Source organism: Aethina tumida, chromosome 4, assembly GCF_024364675.1.
Source record: "Aethina tumida isolate Nest 87 chromosome 4, icAetTumi1.1, whole genome shotgun sequence".
Classification (NCBI taxonomy): Eukaryota; Metazoa; Arthropoda; class Insecta; order Coleoptera; family Nitidulidae; genus Aethina; species Aethina tumida.
Genome location: NC_065438.1, coordinates 21,489,389 through 21,513,238, shown reverse-complemented (window position 1 = coordinate 21,513,238; position 23,850 = coordinate 21,489,389). Strand labels below are relative to the sequence as shown.

The 23,850-nt window shown below is 29.7% G+C and overlaps 2 protein-coding genes across 6 annotated transcripts in view; one reads left to right on the top strand and one right to left on the bottom strand.

Annotated features, from left to right (window-relative positions):
* The window catches only part of LOC109594129 (uncharacterized), a 65,363-nt gene that overhangs the window by 30,624 nt on the left and 10,889 nt on the right, over positions 1-23,850 (top strand). The window lies entirely within an intron of this gene.
* The window catches only part of LOC109594134 (neural-cadherin), a 391,736-nt gene that overhangs the window by 365,279 nt on the left and 2,607 nt on the right, over positions 1-23,850 (bottom strand). For all 5 annotated transcript variants that reach the window (XM_049966121.1, XM_049966120.1, XM_049966123.1 and 2 more), the window contains exon 2: positions 8,009-9,402. In XM_049966121.1, the coding sequence (XP_049822078.1) occupies positions 8,009-9,402 (1,394 nt within the window). The remainder of the gene's footprint in view (positions 1-8,008; positions 9,403-23,850) is intronic.

The window sequence follows — 23,850 nt, the reverse complement described above, 5'->3', positions numbered from 1 at the left end:
TGCACAACAGACTGGGCAATTACCACGTTCCACGAACAGGTAACAACCATTAACCGCGAAAACCCAATTACTGGCGTTAACTCGATGCATTTTGATGATGGTGAATGGGAAAAAATTGATGCAGTTTGTGGGAATCCGATGTTTTTGCTCCTGTTCTTCCATCGGCCTGAGCAAATGAGGTTTCCGTAATAAATTGTGGCCGAGGAATTGTGAATTGCGGCAGTAATCTCATTTCAGTTTCTTATTTAATAAACTACTTTGTCAGATTGTTTCGCACTGTAAAAGAAATTTTATTCAAAATAAATTGGAAAAGTAGCTCAAGTCAAGGTGTGGTTGCTACAAATCAATCTTTATCCATCACCCATGAACTTCTCTAATAAATAATGAGATTTTTCGTTGTCAATAAATTTAAAAACTGGATTCAATAATAAAATTAATTAATTTACAATTTAGTTTGAATTAATTAATTATTTCCTCAGTATTTATTTTATGCAACATGTAATATTAGTCAACAGTGAAATAATTAGCATCCGCTAATTTTAATAACAATTTATTTCATTATTACAAAACCATAAACAATTTAATATATTTTAAAACATGACATTAACAATTTTGATTACGGTATGCATGATCTGTATAAATCCAATAATTACATTTTAAATTTCAGTTTCCTTTTGTTTAATTAATTACACGAAATTGTAGCTAATTTACCCATCGACAGTTTCTAACACAATAATTATATTTTCCGATGAAGGGAGCGTCCCCGGAGGCCTCCGCTAAATTTGAAATTAACAACAGCGGCGTCACCCGACGAAAATTATTACACGGCACAACAATTTTTTTCCCTTTGGCCGCGTACGAATCAATTCGATACATAATTAATGGCAGACCTTTATTTATAATGTGGCTAATCATAAATCGTGCAACGGGTTAATTATTATTTTCTTGTGTTAATTCGAAACGTTCAAACGGACTGACGAAGTGGGCCGCCTTAATGGAGTTTTGGAAATGTAAATGGTGACTTTTGGGACCGTGCTCTGGAACCGTAAATCAATTATGCGCCACGGAACGGAAAATATAGGTGTGTTATTCCCCGGTCCCCATATATATATTTTAGTTCCTGCAATTTGTCATTTCCACACGCCGTTAATTCGTCAAGCTAGGTTTTCGTATAATGCAATCGCTGGTAGTTGTTTGTTTAATAAGGAACACTCGGGGTGGAATGAGGAATGCTGATTTGGGTGTCCATTGTTCATTACTTTACTCGTCACTGAAATGTTCGTGGAAACCTTATTTACTTTTATTTAACAATCGGTCGACGCTTTGTAAAGGCTCTACAGAGAACATCCTGTATAAAATTTGGAGGTACCAATAGTGGCTCCTTATAGGATGGTCCTTGGTTAGCATGTATGTTAAAAATGACTTGCAGTATCAAAGTTGGTGGCTTTACAGATATTTAGTTTAAACCTATCAAAATTGGAAAAAAATTAACTCAAAAACTGTTGGATTTAGATATTTTATGTGCAATTACATTTAAAATATGAAAATCGAAAAATATACAATTGAAAACCATAAAATTGATATCACTTTCAGCAATGGAAATAAATTTTTGTTTAAAATAAATTATAAAATTAGTTCAAATCAAGTTATTATTATAAAAATTCAAATCAATACGAAAAATGAGTTGATTACGATAATTTTTGTCAGTCTAAACATTGGGTTGAAGCTGGTGAAGCTATTTGAATGGTACTTAAACCAAGAAAGATTTTATAAAAATAAATTAGAAAATTAGTTCAACTCATAATTGCTATAAAAATTTGAAATCCATATGAAAAATGAGTTTATTACGATAATTCTCGCTAGTCTGATCATTGAACGAAGCTATTGGAACGATACTTAAACCAAGAAAGATTTTACTCAATATAAATTAGAAAATTAGTTCAAGTCAAGTCATAATTGCTATAAAAAAATCAAATCAATATGAAAAATAAGTTTATTACGATAATTCTCGTGAGTCTGATCATTGTATTGAAGCTATTGGAACAGTACTTAAACCAAGAACAATGTTATTCAACAGACATTAGAAAATTAGTTCAAGTCATATTTGCTATAAAAATTTCAAATCAGTATGGAAAATGAGTTTATTACGATAATTCTCGCCAGTCTGATCATTGAATTGAAGCTATTAAAACGGTACTGAAACCAAGAAGATTTTATTCGAAATGAATTAGAAAATTAGTTCATGTCAACTCATAATTACTATAAAAAATTCAAATCAATATGAAAAATAAGTTTATTACGATAATTTTCGTGAGTTTGATCATTGTATTGAAGCTGTTGGAACGGTACTAAACTAAAAATAATTTTGATCTTTAACTATATGGTCATTTTAAATATTATTTCCTTCCAAGGGGCTAAATAATCAATGCGACTGTCTAATACACACCAATATGTCAAGTTTAAGAAAAATTTACTTTAAGACAAACTCTTGAATGAATGCAAAATGTTAAATGAGAAGTTGTACGTCATCCACCACAGAGTGTTTCTGAAGAGAAGGTCATTTCCAACAACTCAGAATGGAACCCATATTATCCTATATATTTATTTTATTTCCTTTTTCCTTTTATATAGAAACTTTATAGATGTTTTGACAATTACACTTTCCAATAAAACATTTAATAATGTAATTTAAAGTAAATGTTTATTATTGTTTTGAAATAACGCACTTTAATTGTTTCATCACTGAGTGTACAGAATGGCAAAATTCATTATACATTATAACATTCTAAAAACATTTCCAAATGTCATGTCATAAACAGGATATACGTCAAATAAATACACAAATACACATAACAATTAACTATTGTTATGTAATAATGATTTATTATAAATTATTATAAATTTAACAATTACAATTAATATTACATGTAGTTATGTAAATTTTATATATAAATAAAACTGGTTTTTAGAATGATTAGAGGAAAATTTGTTTTCTATTAATTTATTTTATTTCAATGTACCTAACTAAAGATTTGTTCATTTGAAGAACGTAAATTAACATTTTATGGCAATTACAGTTTTTAATTAAATACTTTTTTTAGAATAATAATTTCATCATCACTTTTTGACGATTCATAAAGGGGCAAAATTTGTTCACGTACACATTCAACGTTTGAAAAACAGCTCCAAATGTCATTAAAACTGGATTTACGCAGGGGAAATTAAAATAACCCCATTTAATCATCCTACATTGTCATTTCATGTACGAGTAACATATGTAACAAAAAATAAATGCCAGCAAAAAACATGATAACCAAAAAATGCGACTCCACCCTTTCATTATATCTTGCTGAACCGCCACCAAATGGTCCGAAGAAAGACGATTCGAAGCAAAAAAATCAGCCACGGTAAAAAAGTATAAAACAAAAAACTCCAATTCTGAAATTTCCATGTCTCGGCACACATTTCGTATTCCGTCTGTCTGCCCCGTTCTCCCCGCGACTAACAAAGCACCACCCAATTTGTTGGCCGTCGGGCGTGCGACGGTCCCGATATCATTTCGCCACGGCCAATAAAGTGAATAACACGGACGAGATGTCGGAGGAATTGAATCCAAGAGGCCCGGAAGGCTCACCTGCCAGCCCGGGGGCTTTTAATTTTGCCTTTTGTCGTCGCTACGTACGCGCTATTCGATTACCGGAACTTAATTGGGAACGGTAATTGGCTCCGGAGGGTGGCAAATCCGACGACATTCATTCCACCTAGTGAAGTGTGAAAGAACAAACATTCCAAATGAAATTAACGTCAATGAAAAACAAACGGTGGGCCGATGACTAGTCAGTTTCCCCAGGACCTTGACCAGTCATCTCTAACTAGATCGAATCAATCACCGGAGTGCGGTTTGTAAATGGAAGAAATTCAATTTCCCAGCGACGTAGCCCGCTGCGAGGTGCCAAAGGGTGTGGACAATGGATTTACGAGGCACCTGATAGAATAACTTGCCTTGGTGGAAATGAGTCCTGCATAATCAACCTGTCATCAATCCATTTAATCGAACCATGGATTAACGTATTAATGCTGCCATCCAGCTTAAACTGATTGATCGACAATGGATCAGCTCGTACACCATCAAAAAATTACGTTGCACCAGAACAAAGTGGTGTGTGAAGGGTGTTTTTTTCTGGGGCAAAGAAAAAACAAAGCCGAAACCCCCGATAACAAGACACTGGACCTTTATGGCTTAAGTGGCGAACTTCCTTTAAACTCAAGCCATTCCAACTTCCAACAACCATCGGAATTGTTATGTGTTTTATTTGTCATTCTCCGGACATATAGGGTTTATTCTACGACCCTCTCAAGATGTTCCCATAACAAAGCCCATTTATAACCCAACTTTCGGAATGATAATTGATCTGGCCTTTCTCCATTGATCCCCTTTACATTCCAACGGTCAACGGGATAATGTGTTTGCAATCGTAATGGGGAACTGATTTAATTTTAGTTTAGGTGTTTCCTGAAATAGTCGAGTGTAAATTGGATATTAATGTTGTACTAAGGTTGTTGATTCAAAACGTCGAACGAAGTTCCTTTATTGATCCTTGAGACTCCATTTACATTCTTGGAGCATCCCCATTTGGAATAACGTGTTTATAATCATAACAATGTGTCGAATTGGTTTCATTTATTGCACGTTTCGAAAACACCATACATATTTATGAAGTCCTCCAACTATTGATCCATTCTTCTGGACAGCCAGCTTTGTTGAGTATCGATTTCTAAATGAACCGCTTCTTGGAAATATCGTGTACACCATTTTATTACAGCCGAGTGCTTCGGGGGGCCGTAATAACGCAATAATCATAGAAAAATACGAGCCACAATTGTGTAAATGAACTACGTAACGCAATTTGCGGATTACGAGCTGCGAGTCTGTGGCATTTCTGTTGCCGGTGAGGACCGTGGATTTTTATTGGATTAGCGGATGTAAAGTTTTACTGCACGCGCAAAATGTCGAAGCGTCCTTTGAAGTGGAACACACTGTTTTGCGTCCAGGTTCTATTTCGACCTTTGCTTATTTCTTCGGCCATCGTCAAAAAGCCCCGGAGCGTTTCTTGCCGTGGTAACGAACTACCAACATCCAACCCGTTTTTTGCGTTTCCCATTTCAGGAGTCACGTAAAATGATTTACGGGCCCGGACGTAAATAATAAATGGGCGAAATGCGGTGCATTAGCTGCGCCCCCGAAGAGTTCAATCCTCAAGTGACCTCGCGTCGAAGGGAGGGGCCCGACGCATTTCATGTACCAACTCTGTTTTGGTATCGCTTCCGGCGTTCTCTTTTTGCACGATCCGGCCATACGGCAAATTGTAATAACGTGACTTGAAATGCATGTTTCCCGTTCTATGTGTGTGTGTGTGTGTGAAATATCATCCTCGGCGATAATTGCATTAAACCGATGTATACACGTGCACGATTTGATTCTTTTCACCTGGAAAAACGGCGTTTTAATGAAAAAATGTGTCTGTCTTGAAACGTAGCATTAATTTAGAACCTGTCGTTTTCCAGTGCAGTGTTTTTGTGTTTTCCATCTCGTATACACGGCCACCGTTCTTGTTTTTTGTCGTTTTTCCATTTGTTGGCGAAAGCGGCGGAGTAAAAAAGTTTGTTTCGGATGAATAACACGTTGGCTGACGCTGAGAAATGATATGGAAAGATTAAAAAGAATAGCTTTTGTGTTTTTAATAAGGAGTGCTCCGAAAAAACTTGAATGTCAAAAGGATAAATGAAAATACAAGTGGATAATTTGAATTGTTGAATGAAAACACCAATATTGCTACAAATACAAAATGATAAAAATGTCCAATAATGAAAAAAATCGAAACAATTTTTTCAGCAAAGAATATTTTGTTTGTTTCAAAATATTTTACCTTTTGGTACATTAAATAATATTTTTTTAACAAAGTTCATTTAAAATAGCACATTTTCAAAAAAAAATGTCGCTTACCTCATTTTTCATTTTTTTATGAATTTTATTTTTTCATATATTTTATTTTTTAGTATTTTCTTTTTGGCATGATGAAGAACTTGCCATGTGCAATTGAAAAAATCTAAATTTCTTAGAGAAAATTTAATTTTAAATTTGAAAACAATACTGATTTTTTACGTTTTTTTGATTTTTTTATTAAAAAATTTGTTTATACTGTATATCTATTTTTGTTTCAGAAAGCTCATAAAATTCGAATATCTTCAGAACAAAAAAGGAATAGAATTCTAACCCAACCTAACCTATTTTTTTTTTCAAAAAAATTATCAATAATGTAATTTTTGAATTTGTTATGAATATTGGAAAATTTTGTAATTTTTATTAAATTTAATTAAAAATATATATTTTTTTAAATACCCTATTTTTAAAATACTGTAATACTATTATTAATTTTCAAAAATTTACGAAAAATTTTGATGAGAAAAAAATTCAAATTTTTAATATTTCGATTTCAACAATTTACACTTTACTATCAATTTATTTTTGTTTTTTCTATATATATTATATATTCTTGGAATTTTATAATTTTGTTTATTTAAAAAAATTATTAAGTTTTTGTTATTACATAAATATTTACAAATTTGTAACAAAACCAAAATGTTTGAATTAATAAATGTGTTCAAAAAATTTCAAGAAAAAACCTCAAAAAGTTTGTATTATATAAATATTTACAAATTTGGAACAAAACCAAAATGTTTGAATTAATAAATTTGTTTGTTTCAAGAAAAAACCTCAAAAATAGGTTATATTTTTTAAATTATAAATTATTTTTTCTTTAAAATTTCATTTTATAAAATATTGAAAAATATTCACTTTATCACTTTTTTTTGACAATATTTCTATTTTTGAACTTACTTAAAAAAATAAGTTGGTTAGGTTTCTTTTTTTTGAAAATATTCCATTTTTGATAAATTTTGTGAAAAAGAATAGGCTGGAGTAAAAACAATTTTTTTGATAAATATTTCAAGGAAAAACAAATATCAAATTTAAAATTAATTTTTCTCTAAGATTTTTTGTTTTTTTTTTCAATTGAACCGAAAACCTCAATTTAATTAAAATAGTGAAATTTTCAAAAATTCATAAAAAATTGAAAAATTACATTATCGACATTTATTTATTTATTTTTTTTTTTTTGAAAATGTGTTATTTTTAATGAACTTATATATATATATATATTTTTTCATAAAAATTTCAATTATTAATTATTTTATCAAAGAAAAATGAATTATTTTTACTTAATCGAAACATTCATAGAATAGTTTGAAAAACTATTGTTGTTGTACTCAGATTGTCATGTTTAAAAACTGCAATTATAAAATCAAAATCTTCAGGAAATACTCTCTTGGAGACATTTGACGGTGCTAAATAACAGTTAAATTAAAAATGAACCGAATGTTGTTTTTTATGCTCATTAAGTATATAAAAAATAAAATAAATTTAAAATACCCACTAGAATTGCGAATATTCAAGTAATATTACTGGTTAAAAATAAAACATTCAGAATATTTTTAAATCCATTTAATTTAGAACGTTCAAATTATACACTTCAAAAGAGGCGAAGAGTAATTGCCTTTTGATTCGAATAAAAATCAAGCGTTTAATAGTAGCAAGGAACTCGTCCCACGCAGCGAAAGAATGCTGAATAAATAATATAAATCTTAATTACATATTTTATAGTTAATTACAAAGTCTAATGAATGTCATTGGTTGATGAGCTGCCGGTGAGATAAAACAGAGGAGTTTTTATGCCTGTCGTCAGTTAAACGAAAGAAATGCTCAAATTAGTTCCACTGTCTTTGAGGTACAATAACCACAATCCAACAAAGAAATATATAAACAGTCGACCCAAGATTCTGTTAATAAAGTTTTTATTACTTTACGACCACAGTGAAGCAGTAATTATTTAATATTGGTTTTAGAACAACTGCATATTATATTCGCAACAACGAAACTAGGTCAACTCACCTCCTTTCTCGGCGTTGGTGATGATGACCCAGAAGTCGATGGTCTTCTCCGGACCGAGTTCCTCGTAGTCCCACTTCTTCTTAACGCGCACCGACCCGTTGGGATCGACGGTGACCCACGGGTTCTCGTCCCTGATCTTGAAGGTCTCGCGGTCCGTCTCCTTTTCCAGTTGGAACACGTTTCTACCGTCGGTTTCGCCGTCCGTTTCCGTGAACTCGATGCGTTTGGTGGGTCGCACCGCTCTGGTGACGCGACGCTTGGTGCGGTGCAGTTCGTGCTCCTCCAGCTGCTGGAGGTCCAAGTCCAGGACTACTTTCGAGTATTCGGCTGGCTTGAAATGGAATATAACTTGTGCGGGTCGCGGGGATGTTCTACTGGGGGTGCGTAAGTCGTGCGCCTCTACTACTAGTTCCAATTCGATTTCTTCGATGGGTTCTTGGGTTAGGAGGAAGTCGCCGGTTTGAGGTACGATTACGAGGAAGTTTGTGGGGGTTACCAGTCTGTAGGCTACTTTGTCGCCGTCGGCGTCCGTCGCTTCTACTTTGCCAATTGATGAAAATCTTTTCCAAGTTGTGGTCACGTTGTCGCCTTCTATCGAATCGTCACCAACAACGAATCTGTACACTTTTTGGGTGAAGACCGGACTGTTATCGTTTTCGTCTTCTATGTCAATCACCACGTTGGTGACGGCTTTGTTCACTCCACTGGGGTCTGATGCCTGGATCGTTAAGACATACCTACCAGTTTCCTCCCTGTCCAAAACCTGAGTGGTAATAATGTTGACGCCACCTCTCGTGTCGTTAACAGTGACGTTCTGCATCGATTCTTCCGTGAGGCTATTCTGCAACTCGAAGGAGTTGCCGACGTTGCCAGCGATGATGCTGTACGTCACCGGAATCGATAAAAGCATATCGCTGGTGGCCTGCAACAGAGGCAACCCCGTAACTTTAGTGCCGGCGGGCGAATTCTCCGGCACGCTCCCCTGTATGTCCTCCTCAGTCTTGAAACTGAGCATGTTCTTCCTGTCGAGCACGTACAGCTCCAACAAATGGGTGGTGCTGGCGTTGCCCTTCTTCTCCAGCACCACCAGATCCACGGGGTGGTTGACCAACGGACTCACGTCCGACACGGTCATTATCGAACCGTCTTGCAGCATCGTGAAGAACTGAGAGAAGTCCGAATCTAGCAGTTTGTAATTTAAGTCATTGTTCGTTTGGAACTTTTTCACGCTGTAGCCGGGATGCGCGTCGTGCGGTATCACGGACACAGTCTTCGACAACGCCACGCCGATGAGGGAGACCCAAACGGCCGCCAATCCTACCGATATGACTCCCATGCTTCTCCTTCCGTTACGACGTTTCACCTCCGATCCATCGGTGGTCTTCTTGGAGAATCTAGAACGATAAAGACACGGAGTGAGTTTGATTAATGCGAACGGATGAAAGTGAGGAAATTGGGGGGTGTGGGTGGCGGTTGTAAAAATTTTTAAGCGTTGTAGTACATTTAAATTCCCACTTCCCGGTTCATAAAAGTTCTGGGGCTTAAAAGTTTTCGAGTTAAGGTCTTATATTTCATTTGACTTTAGTGTGTAACTTTGGACGTTTGCGCCGGAATTTGTTTAAAAGAACTCGGGGGCGAGCGTTTCATGGAATAAAATGCAAATGAGTGGCGGATATTCGAATTCGATAACGAATTTATTTGGCGAGTGTCTCGGTCATATTTAGGACAAATGAATATTCATGTGATTGATTTTTTTTTTGCATTTTGTTGAATTATGCATGTTTTATTGATTGTTAATTAAAAAAACTATTAACGCAGGTAAACGAAGAAAAATTAATTATACTCGTAAATGAACTTGAGAGACGGTGAAATTAATTTATTTAACTGTCATTTGCTGTTGAGAATATTTAATAATTATTTTACTACAATAATAGTATGCTTTTAAATATATTCACATAATAATATATGTTTAGACTTTAGAAGTAATATTTCGTCAACAGAAAAAAAAATTTGGATTTGAATAAAAAACAAAATAAAACCAAAAAATTACATGTATTGTTATTTTCAAATATTGTTGTAAATCTTCGGTGTAGAAAATACAATTTTGAATTTAAATTATAGTCTTTGAGGGAAGTTTTGAATGAGATGAGACTTTGAAATTGAAGAAAAATATTTATAAATAAAATTATAATTTAAAAACAGGAAATAACAAAAATATCAAATCATCACTGTATGAAATGACTTTTAAAAATAATAGAATATATCTTAATAACAATTAAAATATTTAATTTAAATTAAAAAAAATAATAAATAATTATTTATATTTAAAAATATTATTTTTTTATATTTAAAAATAAAGTATTTGATTTATATTAAAAAAATAATTAATTAAATAATTTGAAAATAAAAAAAAATAAAATTTTTAATTACATTTAATTATTAAATTATAATGTAATATTTAAATTGAATTAAATTTAAAAAAATAAAATAGTTAAAATATAAATAAATAAAATATGTATTTTAAGATTAACATATAAAAAATATTTAGTTTAAATTAAAAAAAAAATAAAATAAAATATTTAACTTACATTAAAAAATAAATAAGTAAAATAGTTAAATTTAAATTAAAAAAAAAAATACATATATAATTTAAATTCTAAAAAATTTAAAATAGTCAATTAAAAAAAATAAAGAAGGATAAGGAATTCAAAATTAAAAAATAATAAAATATTTTATTTAAATTAAAAAAATTAAAATATATCATTTAAAATTAAAAAAAATAATAAAATATTTAATTTGAATTTGAAGAAAAAATAATAAATAATAATAATAATTTTTTAGATATAGGAATTAAATATTTTAATAATTAAACAAAATATTTAATTTAAACTAAAAACGAAATAAATTATTTACTTTAAAAATAAGATATTCAATTATATTTAATTTATATTAAAAAATTATAATAAAATAGTTAATTTGAATTTAAAAAATTAATATATTCAATTTAAATTAAAAAATAAATAAATAAAAAAATATTTTCTTTAAATTAAAGAAAATATTTGAGTTTGAAGAAAGAAAATTATAATAAATGTTAAAACATTAGTTTTTTAGACATAGGAATTAAATATTTTAATTTTAAATTTTAATATTAATTATTAATTATTATATTATATTGATTTAAATTTTTTATTATAATTAAAAAAAAAAATAAATTATTTATTTTGAAAAACAAATATAAAATATTTAGTTATATTTAATTCATACTAAAAAAATTATAATAAAATATTTAATATAAATTAAAACATGTATTTAAAGTTTAAGAAATAATAAAATATTTAATTTAAAATTTAAAAAAAATAGTGTTTTAGGCATAGGAAAATAAAAAAAAATAAATATTAATATTTTTATAATTTGAGATTATTTCTTCGCTGAATGAGGTAAGATTTTAATTTTAAAGAATTTATGATTTGAGTTAATTTTACAAGGAATAAGAAAAAGAGAGATAAGAAAAAGAAAGATAATTTTAGCTAACTACAGATGAATAATTCAAAGAACTATTTGCTACACCAAAAATAAAAAAATAGCATTATTTACATAACCAACATTTTAGAAGCCAAATAAAACAATTCAATTAAAATATTTCAGTGAATGATGAAATTTAAAAGCTTATTTTTACAAAAATGTTTTTTTTTTAATTCTAAAGCATTTTAAATAAATAAAACTAAATACTGATGTAGTGAAATGTAATGCCCATTTAATAAAATCCGTTCTACCATGTAAATGTTAATTTTTAATCACCAATCCAGAGTCAACGTTCGAACATCAACTGCGTTATTTATGCAAATAACCGACATATTTTTACAAATCCCTCATTAAATCGCTACGCACAAAACTATCCATTTACCAGCGCTAACACGCGAACCTTACACCCACGAAATCTGCAAACCAATAACAGTTAACCAGATTGTTATTGTATGTAAATGAACAACCGTTCCGACATTCGGCCGAGATAAAAGGGTCCCGGTTGTATTAATAAAGATAAGCTATTTGTTACCACTTCCCCGTCAACAAATTCATATTAGCTGACGTCTCTATATTCGCGATCTAAGCCCAAAATTAGCTCATCTCAGGTAAACGTGCCACGCCCATCTCCGCTCGTCCAATCCGTAACCGTTGGCTTATCAATCAGCGATCCTTGTTATGCTAATAGAGGAGGCCAGGACGTTGATTACCGCAACAATTGCTTGTTTGGCTTATCGTCCAATGCCTAAACGTTCCGCACAGATTACCATCTTCGGCGATGGAGATGTTTTATTGCCGTCACACAACGGGTACATTCAAATATTCGATGATGCAGCTCCGCGAAAAGAATTCACCGTCTCCGAATGTGAAATATGAATGGGAAATTTGGCGAAACGCTGCGGAAGAGCCGTCGAATCAATTTGCCAATTGCCAGTCGCTTCCTTCGGCGTCTGAATTGATTTTAATGCGCAGCAGGTCGGCTAGGCGGTTGATTAAAATTTACGTTACAACGTGCAACATATATATTTTTAATTGTGCCACAAATAATTGATTACGAGCGGCATGAGCAAATTAAATTTGTTGGTTTTACCGTCGGATTATTCGCATCCAACAATGGCCGGGCCGCAATAATTGAATGGAATTTTTGGTAATAAAATCCGATTTAATTGAATTACCGAAACAAATAATAGTTTCATCATACCGAAACCGAATTATAATTACAAAGGATAAACAATTTCGATGCGGTCGCGCGTATTAGCATAACCGAAATGACCGTTCGGTCGTTAATGAAGTGAGGAAAAAAGGCAACAAACTCGCAAAGTTCAAACTGGACGATTGAAATTTGAGCGTCTCATTAAACCGGCCGAAAACAATTACTTTTTGGACCTTTGTCCCCCCGTTTTTTTTTCTGCTCCTCGACGTGGAGTCGAATGCGATTTGGTCCGGCCTAATTTGTATTCCGACGGAGTGGATAACCCTTTTTCGGGGGACCCTCAAATTAGTCGGACGATCTCTCGGAGCACTAACGAAATTTGCGGCATCGGTTCGGACGTAAATGACGATCGGACCTCGCTTCTGACCTTTACAAGATCATCTTTGTTGTGCCATAAATCAACGATTAACGGTGATGTGTGTGTGGGCATGTGTGAAGTTTGGAAGTCATTTACATATTGATGACGTTGTTTCTTTTTGTCTACAACAAGTATGACCAGTTTATGGCTGAGCCCTTCTTATCACTGAAGGGCTGTACGTCGTCACGAAGATCAAAACGTGATACGAATTGCTGACTCCGGTAAATTACCCAGAATAGTTGAATATTAAATGGTTTTTTTCGACCTGAATTTGAAGAAAGAAAATAATAAAAATATTACCGTTTGGCATTGAGATGAATCTACGTTGAATGAGATGAGAATTTTAATTTGAGTATATAAAATAATAACAAAAAATATTAATATTGCATTATATTTTTAATTTGAAGAAAGATTTAATATTTTTAAATTTTGAGATAAATCTTCCCTGTATGAGATTTTCAACTTGAAGAAAGAATAAAAATATTAATTAATATTTTTAAGCTTTGAAATAAAATTCAGAATTTGACGAATTTAAGAAATCTTCAATGAGATGAGATTATTAATTTGGAGAAAAAAAACAAAAATTAAATACATATTATTATTATTATTAGATGTAGAGATTAATTGTCACTAAATTAAATGAGATTTTAAATTTCATTACAGATAATCATATCAAAATAATTAGTATTTTCAAGCTTTGAGATATATCTTCAGTTAATGAGATGAAATTTTTAATGTGAAGAAAGAAAATCTTCAGTGAGGTGAGATTATTAATTTAAAGAAAAATAAGTAAATATTAATATTTTTAGGTTGAGATGAAATCAAAATTTGAAAAAAAAAAATTAAATACATATTAGTTTTATTAGATACTAAGATTAATTTTCTCTGAATTAAATAAGATTTTTATTTAAATACAGAAAATAATAATAAAAAATGTTAAATATTCAGTATTTTTAGACTTTGAGATGAATCTTCAGTTAATGAGATAAATTTTTTAATTTGAAGAAAGAAATATAATATTGAAATAAAATGATATTGAGTTTTATATTTTTAGACTTTGAGATCAATCTTTTCTGATTTAATTGAGATTTTTAATTTGATGTAAGAATATAATAAAAAAGAATAAATATTATTTTTAAGGTTTTGAGATTAAATTCAGAATTTAAAGAAGACAACAAAAAAATAAATAAATATATATTAGTTTTTTAGAAATTGAGATTAATCTCATTTTCACTTAATGAAATCAGATTTTTAATTTGAATACAGAAAATAATATCAAAAAATGTTAAATATTAGTATTTTTAGCTTTAAGATGAATTTTCAGTGAATGAGATGAGATTTTTAATTTGAAGACAGAAAATAGTAAAAAAATATTGAAATTTTAGTATTTTCAGACTTTGAGATGAATCTTCCCTAAAAGAGTTGAAATTTTTAAAGTGAAGTAAGAATATAATAAACAAATTAAATATTATTTTTAGGCTTTGTGATGAAATTCAGAATTTGAAAAAGATAGCAAAAAAATAAATAAATACATATTAGTTTTTTAGATATTGAGATTGTCATCTTCACTAAATTAAATGAGATTTTTTATTTGAATACAAAAAATAATAACAAAAATGTTAAATATGTTTAGGTCCTGACATGAATATTTAGGGAGATTTTTAATTTGAAGAAAGAAAATAATAAAAAAATATTGAAATTTTAGTATTTTTAGACTTTGAGATGAATATTCCCTGAATGGGTTTAAATTTTTAAAAAAACAGTAAACATATAATAAAAAATTTAAATATTATCTGTAGGCTTTGAGATGATATTCAGAATTTGGAGAAGATAACAAAAAAAAAAAAATTAAATACACATTAGTATTTTTTAACATTGAGTCATCTTTTGATTATGAATAGAGAAAATAATAACAAGAAATGTTAAATTTAAAATTTGTAGGTTCTGAGATGAATATTCAGGGAACGAAATAAGATTTTTAATTTGAATAAAGAAAATAATAACAAAGAACAAAAATTAATATTTTTAGACTTTGAGATTTCTTGCAATTAATTTGCAACGTTATCTTTGTTGTGCCATAAATCAACGGTTAACGGATCTGTGTGGGCACGTGTGAAGCTCGAAAGTCATTTACATACTGATCACCTTGTGACTTTTTGTACACAAGAACTATGACCAGTCGTCAGTTGATGATTGAGCCCTCCTTATCACCGAAGGGTTGTAGTACATCATCAACAAGAACAAAACGTGATACGAATTGCCAAACATCCACGACTCCGTTAAATTACCCAGAATAGTTGAATACAAAATGGCCTTTTCGACTTGACTGGTTATTCAAAAGGGCATAAACAAAAGAATTCGTTTCAAATTTGCTCGAATATCATTGAATTTACAGTCATACGTGAGACCCGGCCACGTTCAGATAAGAACCTTTTGTGAAAGGCGTGTTATTACACCGGGATTTCGAGCTTTGTGCGATTCATCATCTCGGATTTATCCGTTGCCGTTTTGCGTTTCTATTTATTTTTATTTACAACGTATCGAACTGTTTAGTCTGTAATTTATTTACGGCGGCGGCGGTCGCACACAAAAGCAAACATTGCTCCATTCATAACTCACGGTCGAGGTCTAAAAATTGTTCTGCCGGAGTTTTTCTACAATAAAAGTATTTTTTTGTTGTGGCGCATTATTGCGTCCAGATGCAGATAACATGTGTACGAGTACCTGATATGTCAAGAGCAGACATCCGCTACACATTTGGAGATCAAGCCATATTGAGAGCCTCAACAACCACCACAAGCTGTGGTCTGGAAGTGCACTGATTATTTGCACAAGATAATCTGTTGACAGTATTTGCAAAATATTTAAATATATCATGAAGAAAGTTTTTAATGTAAAATTATCTTTGATATATGCGAATTTTTAACATTTATTTGTTACAGAACAGAAAAAATCCAATTTTAACGAAGTATTCTTTTAAAAATTATTTATTTCATATGAATAAGGATAAATTAGAGTCTTATTAAGTCGTACCGATTGATTACTGTCTCTTGAAACTGTGAACAAGGATTTTCAGTAAAGGATAAAGTTGATTCAAACATTTTATCATGGAACATAAAATAATTGATTCTAAAATTACATTTCAACTAATTTTTCCCCAATTTTCCTTTTAAAAAACATTTTATTTTATGTATTGTTTGAAGAAATGAGAAGAAAGATACTTATTAGAGTCGTTTCGATTAATTTCTGGTACCTGAAAGTCAAAAGAAGAATTTCTAATAAATAATTAATTTATTTAATCAAATACGAATATTAAGTTTTTATTTTGTTTTGTAATATCCACAAAAATGATTCCAAAATTACATATCAACTTATTTTAGCCAATTTTCTTTTTAAAGAACAATTTATTTTATATATTATTTGAAGAAATGAGAAGGAAGAAACTCATTAGAGTCGTTTCGATTAATTTCTAGCTCCGGAAAGTCCAAAGAAGAATTTCTAATAAAGGATAAGGTTATTTAATCAAATACGAATATTAAGTATTTATTTTGATTGCAGCAACCAAAAAATTGATTTCAAAATTACATTTCAACTAATTTTTAACCAATTTTAACCTTTTAAAGAACATTTTATTTTACGTATTATTTGAGGTAATGAGAAGGAAGAAACTTGAATCGTTTCGATTAATTTCATGTTCCTGAAAGTCAAAGAAGGATTTTTAGTAAAGGTTAAAGTCAATTTAATCAAATACGAATATTAAGTATTTATTTTGTTTGTAATGCCCAAAAAATTGATTTCAAAATTTCAAACATTTGAACTAATTTTAGCCAATCTTCTTTTTAAAAACAATTTATTTTGTACATTATTTGAAGTAATTAGAAGGAAGAGAGCCATTTCAATTTTTGGCTCCTAAAAGTTATAAGAAGGATTTTTAGTAAAGGATAAGGTTATTTAATCAAATATGAATATTAAATATTTAACTGGTTTGGAATACCCAAAAAAAATTAATACCAAAATTACGTTTCAACTAAATTTTAGCCAATTTTCCTTTTAAAGAACATTTTATTTTATATTTGAAGAAATGAGAAGGAATAGACTCATTTGAGTCGTTTCGATTAATTTCTGTCTCCTGAAAGTCAAAGCAAGGATTATTAGTAAAGGATAAAGTTAATTTAATCAAATATGAATATGAATCAACCATGACTGACTTCATGTCATTATTTTAATATGCACAAGTAAACATATTTTACGACTTATGCCCTTTGTACACAACTCAATTTATATTTAAGTTTGACTCACGTTTATTTTAAAAGCAGTCGGTTTAAGATTTACATGTTTAAAAGCAATTTGTTTCTAGCGTTAATTCCGAATCATTAAAATGCCAGAGAAATTAAACTCGACCTTCACTTTTTATTTTAATGTTTAACGTGAATATAACAAAAATCTTGTATATTTTTCTAGTTAATTAGTCGAGTTTAATGTTTATTGCTGTATCATTTGCTCAATACCATTTATAAACTTTTTTTCCTGTTCTTAATTACAACTTTAATGCCTTGTTTTGCTTGTAAAAGTCGTGTTTATTATTATAAATACTAAAATTAACAGTAATTAACCACATTTTTTCATTAATTTAATACCTGAGATTTTCACTAAAATATTAGAAATAACTTGCAGGTTGTTAATTTTCATAAAAAATCAATTTCTCACGTTCACCGCGAACACAAAGGCGAATTTCACCGTGTGGGAAGCCGAGGGCTTTATTTACTCGCAATTATGCAAATACGAGTGGACGGGGCCGGAGTCTGAGTCCGCCGCTCCGGGCATCGAAACTGTGTTAATGTGTGTGCATCCGAGGAATGCGTCTGGTTTATCTCCGCATCACTTGTGCGCCCGTGTCTCTGGGTATTGAGTACTCAAACCCATTGGTGGTCAATCGGAACACGGGGCAACAGCCCATAAATCGTTACCTTTACGCAATAAGCCGGACGTTAATTGCCCCGACCTTTTGTAACTCTGCGGTGTGTGTGTGTGTGGGCGGATGCGTTAAATAAATATTTATTAATATCCAATAATATGTTGTTGCGATTAGATTCAGATATATTGGATGCGTCCGGACGTACGTCATCATCGGCACGAGATATTGAAACGGGTAGTCGGCCGGGCTCCGGCCGATAATTTGATTTGCAAAATATCTGTAAGCGTGTCCAGGTGTCGGACGGGACGCCGGAGCGCTTTAAACATGAAAACCATTAGGCTTAAAAGCTTTGCGGTCTTGCAGTTTAACTGATATTTATGGTGGACGTAAAATTCAACCGTAAAACTTGTACGGCGCAAACTTAGGGGCCACCGGGAATGGATGCTGATGGCAATATTAACACCGACAAAACAGAATAATTCAATTATCGATCCCGACCCATTATCAGTTTAATTTGTCTTACCGCTAATTAATTTACTCGTGTTGCATTTATTTTCGAGTCGCCCCCGGGTTGTTGTTTGTGCTACGTAGATTGTTACAAACATTGGAGTTGCCGGTTCGTTGCTCCGGGCAAAGCAACGGCATGATTCCAGTTCTAAAGGGTGTGTTATTCGAGCGTTATTGCATCCACGACGGTACACAGTCACCTATCTCGTCTGATACAACATCAAAGTCGGGGAATCACAGGGACGTAATTGATTATCGGCTGGCAAGCATGATAATATTCTAATAAACATGTTTTGTTCTTTAGCAAAACAATTTTCGGAGACTTTATTACTTTATATTAATAATTTTATGATGCATTATAATGCCACAGAAATTTTAATTAATTACGCTTTGAATCTGCTTTAGGCAATTAAAGTTGTTTGGTAATTTGCATTTTATGGTTTACTACACCTTTATTACTGAGGCAAATAATTTATCTAATATATATATTTTAAAACAATTTTATTAGATGCTATAAACAATATATTTTAAAGGGTCGAACTTTATTTCCAGAAAAATTAAATGGATAAAAATACTTTTTTAGTAAAATGAAATTAAACTAGTTTTAAGTTTATAAAATAAACTTAATATCAATTTTTCTAGTAAATATTATAAACGGATATATTTTTAAATGGTGAAACTTTATTTTTAATCTTTTTATATATTAAAATATACAAAATAAATGAAAAAATAAACTTTGTTTTCAAGGTCAAAGTAAACTAGTTTTAAGTTTAAAATATAAACTTTTTATCAATTTTTCTAATAAATATTATAACAAAAATATTTTTAATCTGTAGAACTTTATTTTTAATTTTTTTATATATTTAAATAAGTAAATTAAATGGAAAAATATACTTTGTTTTCAAGGTCAAATTAAACCAGTTTTAAGTTTAAAAAATAAGCTCAATATCAACTTTCCTATTGGATATTATAAACAGAAATATTTTTAAAGGATGAAACTTTATATTTGATTTTTTTATATTCGAAAACACTTAAATTAAAAGGAAAAATAAACTTAATATCAAATTTCCTATTAAATATTATAAACAGAAATGTTTTTATAAGTTTAGAATTTTAATTTTAAATTTTTTGTTATTAAAATAAATAAATTGAAAAAATAAACTTTGTTTTGAAGCTCAAATATAAGAGCACTTTTAAGTTTAAGAAATAAATTTAATATCAAAGTTTTCTATATAATATTAAAAAGTTAAATATTTCTAAAGGGTGGAATTTTATATTTAATTTAACTAGGTTACAAAAAATATAAAATTGTTTATAAATTATAATATTTTTGTACAATCTAAAATTTAATGTTTGTATTTAATTAAATTATTAACTTATATAAATTTAAATTTTACAAATTAAACTAGTTTAAATTTAAAAAATAAAGTTAATATCAATTGTTTCAGTAGATATTAAAAACAAAAATATTTTACTAGGTAAATTTTTTTTTAATTAAATCTTAAAATAGGTAAATTAAATGGAAGAATAAACTTTGTTTTCAAGGTTAAATTAAACTAGTTTTAAGTTTAAAAATATATTTAATGTCACTTTTTCTAGTTATAAACAGAAATATATTTAATAAGTAAAACTTTATTTTTAAATTTTTTATATATTAAGATAGATAAATTAAATAGAAAAATAAACTATTTATCTCTAATTAAACTAGTAAGTAGTTTTAATTTTAAAAATGAACTTAGTATCAATTTTCTTAGTATATATTATAAACAAAAACATTTTTAAATGATAAAAATTTTTCCATAAAAATAATATTCATAATTCTTGTGTATACAGAAAGTTGTTGTTGTTGCCAACAACTTTGGATGCTTAAGTCAGTTCGAATAAATTGGGGATATCTTCAATACTTTTTGAATGCGTTTCCTGACTTACATTTCAAAATATGTCGGCAATGCCCGAGTTATTTCTACGAAAATACAAATATAAATTCAGATTCGAGTGTTATTTTAGCCATTCTAAATATACCGCATTATAAAAACATAAATAGCCGGACGCAAAACTAATTAACCATTAACGCGAGTGTTCGATGAGAAAACGGCAGTCTAGACGAGCGAAACGTTAAGCAGATAAACTGCATCGGATTTCGCGGCGTCTCAGGTTATCGAAACGTGGGGTCTTTGCATAAGACTTTGTTTATAAGAACCCCGCTAATTATACCGCTCCTAATAACATGCGAACGTTTTGTAATTAACGTTCGAATGCAGCCTTTTTCTGGGGGTTGTACTTTAGTTACACACATGAATATGCAAATCCGACAAAACTGTATCGACCACGATCTCACGTTGCGACAGGGTCACGCGATCGAAGCATTTATTGTTGGAATACTCTTACATTCGCGATCCGTTTTTGCCCCCGTGCTGAAAATAATCATATTATGGATCTGTTGGACCGTTGTTTACGGCACGACGTGTCAAAACCTCTTAGGTAAAAAGCTGCTACCCCCCATAATAAGCTTTTGTCGAACACCTGGTTGCGTTTTAGGGACACCCCTTTTTTCGGGGTTTGTTGATCCTGTGGCACGCCAATAATTCCGACATTATCTGATAATTTTCATTATGAATTGTTACAACTAAATTATTTATGTTTTCCTTTTCGTTTTTGTTTTTATTACGGCGTTGTTGGGAGTGTTTGTAAATTCAATTTAACATTCAATAGTTTTATTTATTTTCAATAATGGCAAAAATAATGGCCAGTAAATATATATAAAAGCCGGTTTGTATTTTTTGTAAATAAAATTCAATTAAATCGGATCCAGTGGATTTTGCATTGAATTTTATAAATCCCAATTTATTATAGCGTATTTTTCAGTTTTGTTTTGTTACATTATGCATGCATCAGATTAATATATTACAGAGCTATTATTTATATGGCAATAAAGTCTCCCAAAATTGTTTTGCTGAAATATGAAACATAATATGAGAATATTAAGTTCAATATATTTTTAAAACTCTTAAATTCTATTATGAAATATAAAATTCATTACATAATATTTATATTATAAATAAAATATTATATTCTCGTAACAATAATTTTATTTTCTCCCTTTAAAAATATTATTCATAGTTTGTTATACTTTTAATTATTCTATTTCAAAATATAAAGTAAATAAAATATATTTCCAACCTTTAAAAATATTTCTATTTTTAATATTTACTAGAAAAATTGATATTATTTTTATTTTTTAAACTTAAACCTAGTTAACTTGACCTTATTTTTCCATTTAATTTACCTATTTTAATATATAAAAAAAATTTAAAATAAAGTTCCACCTATTAAAAATATTTCTGTTTATAATATCTACTAGAAAAATTCATGTTAAGCTTATTTTTTAAACTTAAAACCTGTTTAAAACAAAATTTATTTATCCCTTTATATTAAAAATAAAGTTATATCCATTAAAAATATTTTTGTTTATAATATGTACTGGGAAAATTGATATTAAGTATATTTTTTAAACTTAAAACTAGTTTAATATTACCTTGAAAACAACTTATATTTTTTCATTTAATTTATCTATTTTAATAATAAAAAAATTAAAAATAAAATTCCACCCATTCAACATATTTCTGTTTATATCTACTAGAAAATTTGATATTAAGCTTATTTTTTAAACATAAAACTAGCTTAATTTTACCTTGAACACAGAGATTATTTTTCCATTTAATTTACCTATTTTAATATATAAAAAAAATAAAAAAAGTTCTACCCTTCAAAAATATTTCTGTTTATAATATCTACTAGAAAAATTGATATTAAGATTACTTTTTAAACTTAAAACAAGTTTAATATGACCTTGAAAGCAAAGTTTATTTTTCCATTTAATTTACCTATTTTAATATATAAAAAAAATAAAGTTTCATTCCATTCCATTAAACATATTTTTGTTTATAATATGTACTAGAAAAATTGATATTAAGTTTATTTTTTAAACTAAAACTAGTTTAATTTGACCCTGAAAACAAAGTATATTTTTTCATTTAAATTTTCTATTTTAATAATAAAAAAATAAAAACCCATTCAACATATTTCTGTTTATAGTATCTACTACAAAAATTGATATTAATTTTTTAAAACCAATATCTAATCCCAATCTTTAAATATATTTCTGTTTATAATATCTACTAAGAATTTGATATAAAATTTATTTTTTAATCTTAAATCTAGTTTAACTTGAAATCAAAGATTATTTTCTTTTTAATTTATCTATTTTGAAATATAAAAAGATAAAAGCCCATCCTTATTTCTTTTTATAAAATTTACCTTTTGACCTTGAAAACCTTGATATTAAGATTACTTTTTAAACTTATAACTAGTTTAATATGACCTTGTAAACAAAGTTTATTTTTCCTTTTAATTTACCTACTTTGAAAAATAAAATATATTAAAAATAAAGTCCCAAACTTTAAAAATATTTCTTTTTATAATAATTATTATAAAAATTGATATTAATTTTATTTTTTAAACTTAAACTTAAAAATATAAAAAAATATTGAGCACCTGACACTTGTGAGTTCTAATCCATCTTGTCTGGAAATACCCGTATCAGCCAGACAACCAATTCGGGACACCCTGTACATAATATTTATGGCTAGCTACCAGTCAATATTTCCAATGAACCAGAAGCAGTGATCGGTGATAATTCCCCAGAGTGAGAAAACTACAGACCGGCATTCGGCAATTGACCCCTCTAGGTTTTATTACCCTCGTGCTGAGCACACGTCTGTTCGCCTCCCTCTCTCCCTTTCGCATCGCCGCAGAATACCAAAACGTCCATTATTCAAAATGCTATGGGGGAAGAGAAAAGGGCGCGTTACCTGTGATCTGCGACGAGTGGAAAAAAATTCATAAAAACGCCGTCCGGGGGGAAGACAAAAAGATATTTCACGTCCGAAACGCGGCGGAAAAAAATCGCGTTTTTATTTTTTTAATTTCGGAATGGAGTTGTTGTCGAAATTGTGCGGATTATATAAATAGAAGTATAAACATTGGCAGTAGTGGCACGACGGGCTTTTCATTCATTAAACTCGAACTGGCTTTATCATGAACATTTCGCTCAGACTGCTCGTCTGCTCATATACCGTGTAATGGCTTTATACCTCATATATAATTCAGTTGAATATATTTACATAAAAACTATTTAATATTAGCACCCACTTATCACCTATTTACCGAAATTAGTAACATTTACATTCATATATTAAATAAATACGTGAGTCATTTCGTTCTTTTTTGTTTAACATCTTGATGGGTGGCCTCAGTTCATTAGTTAA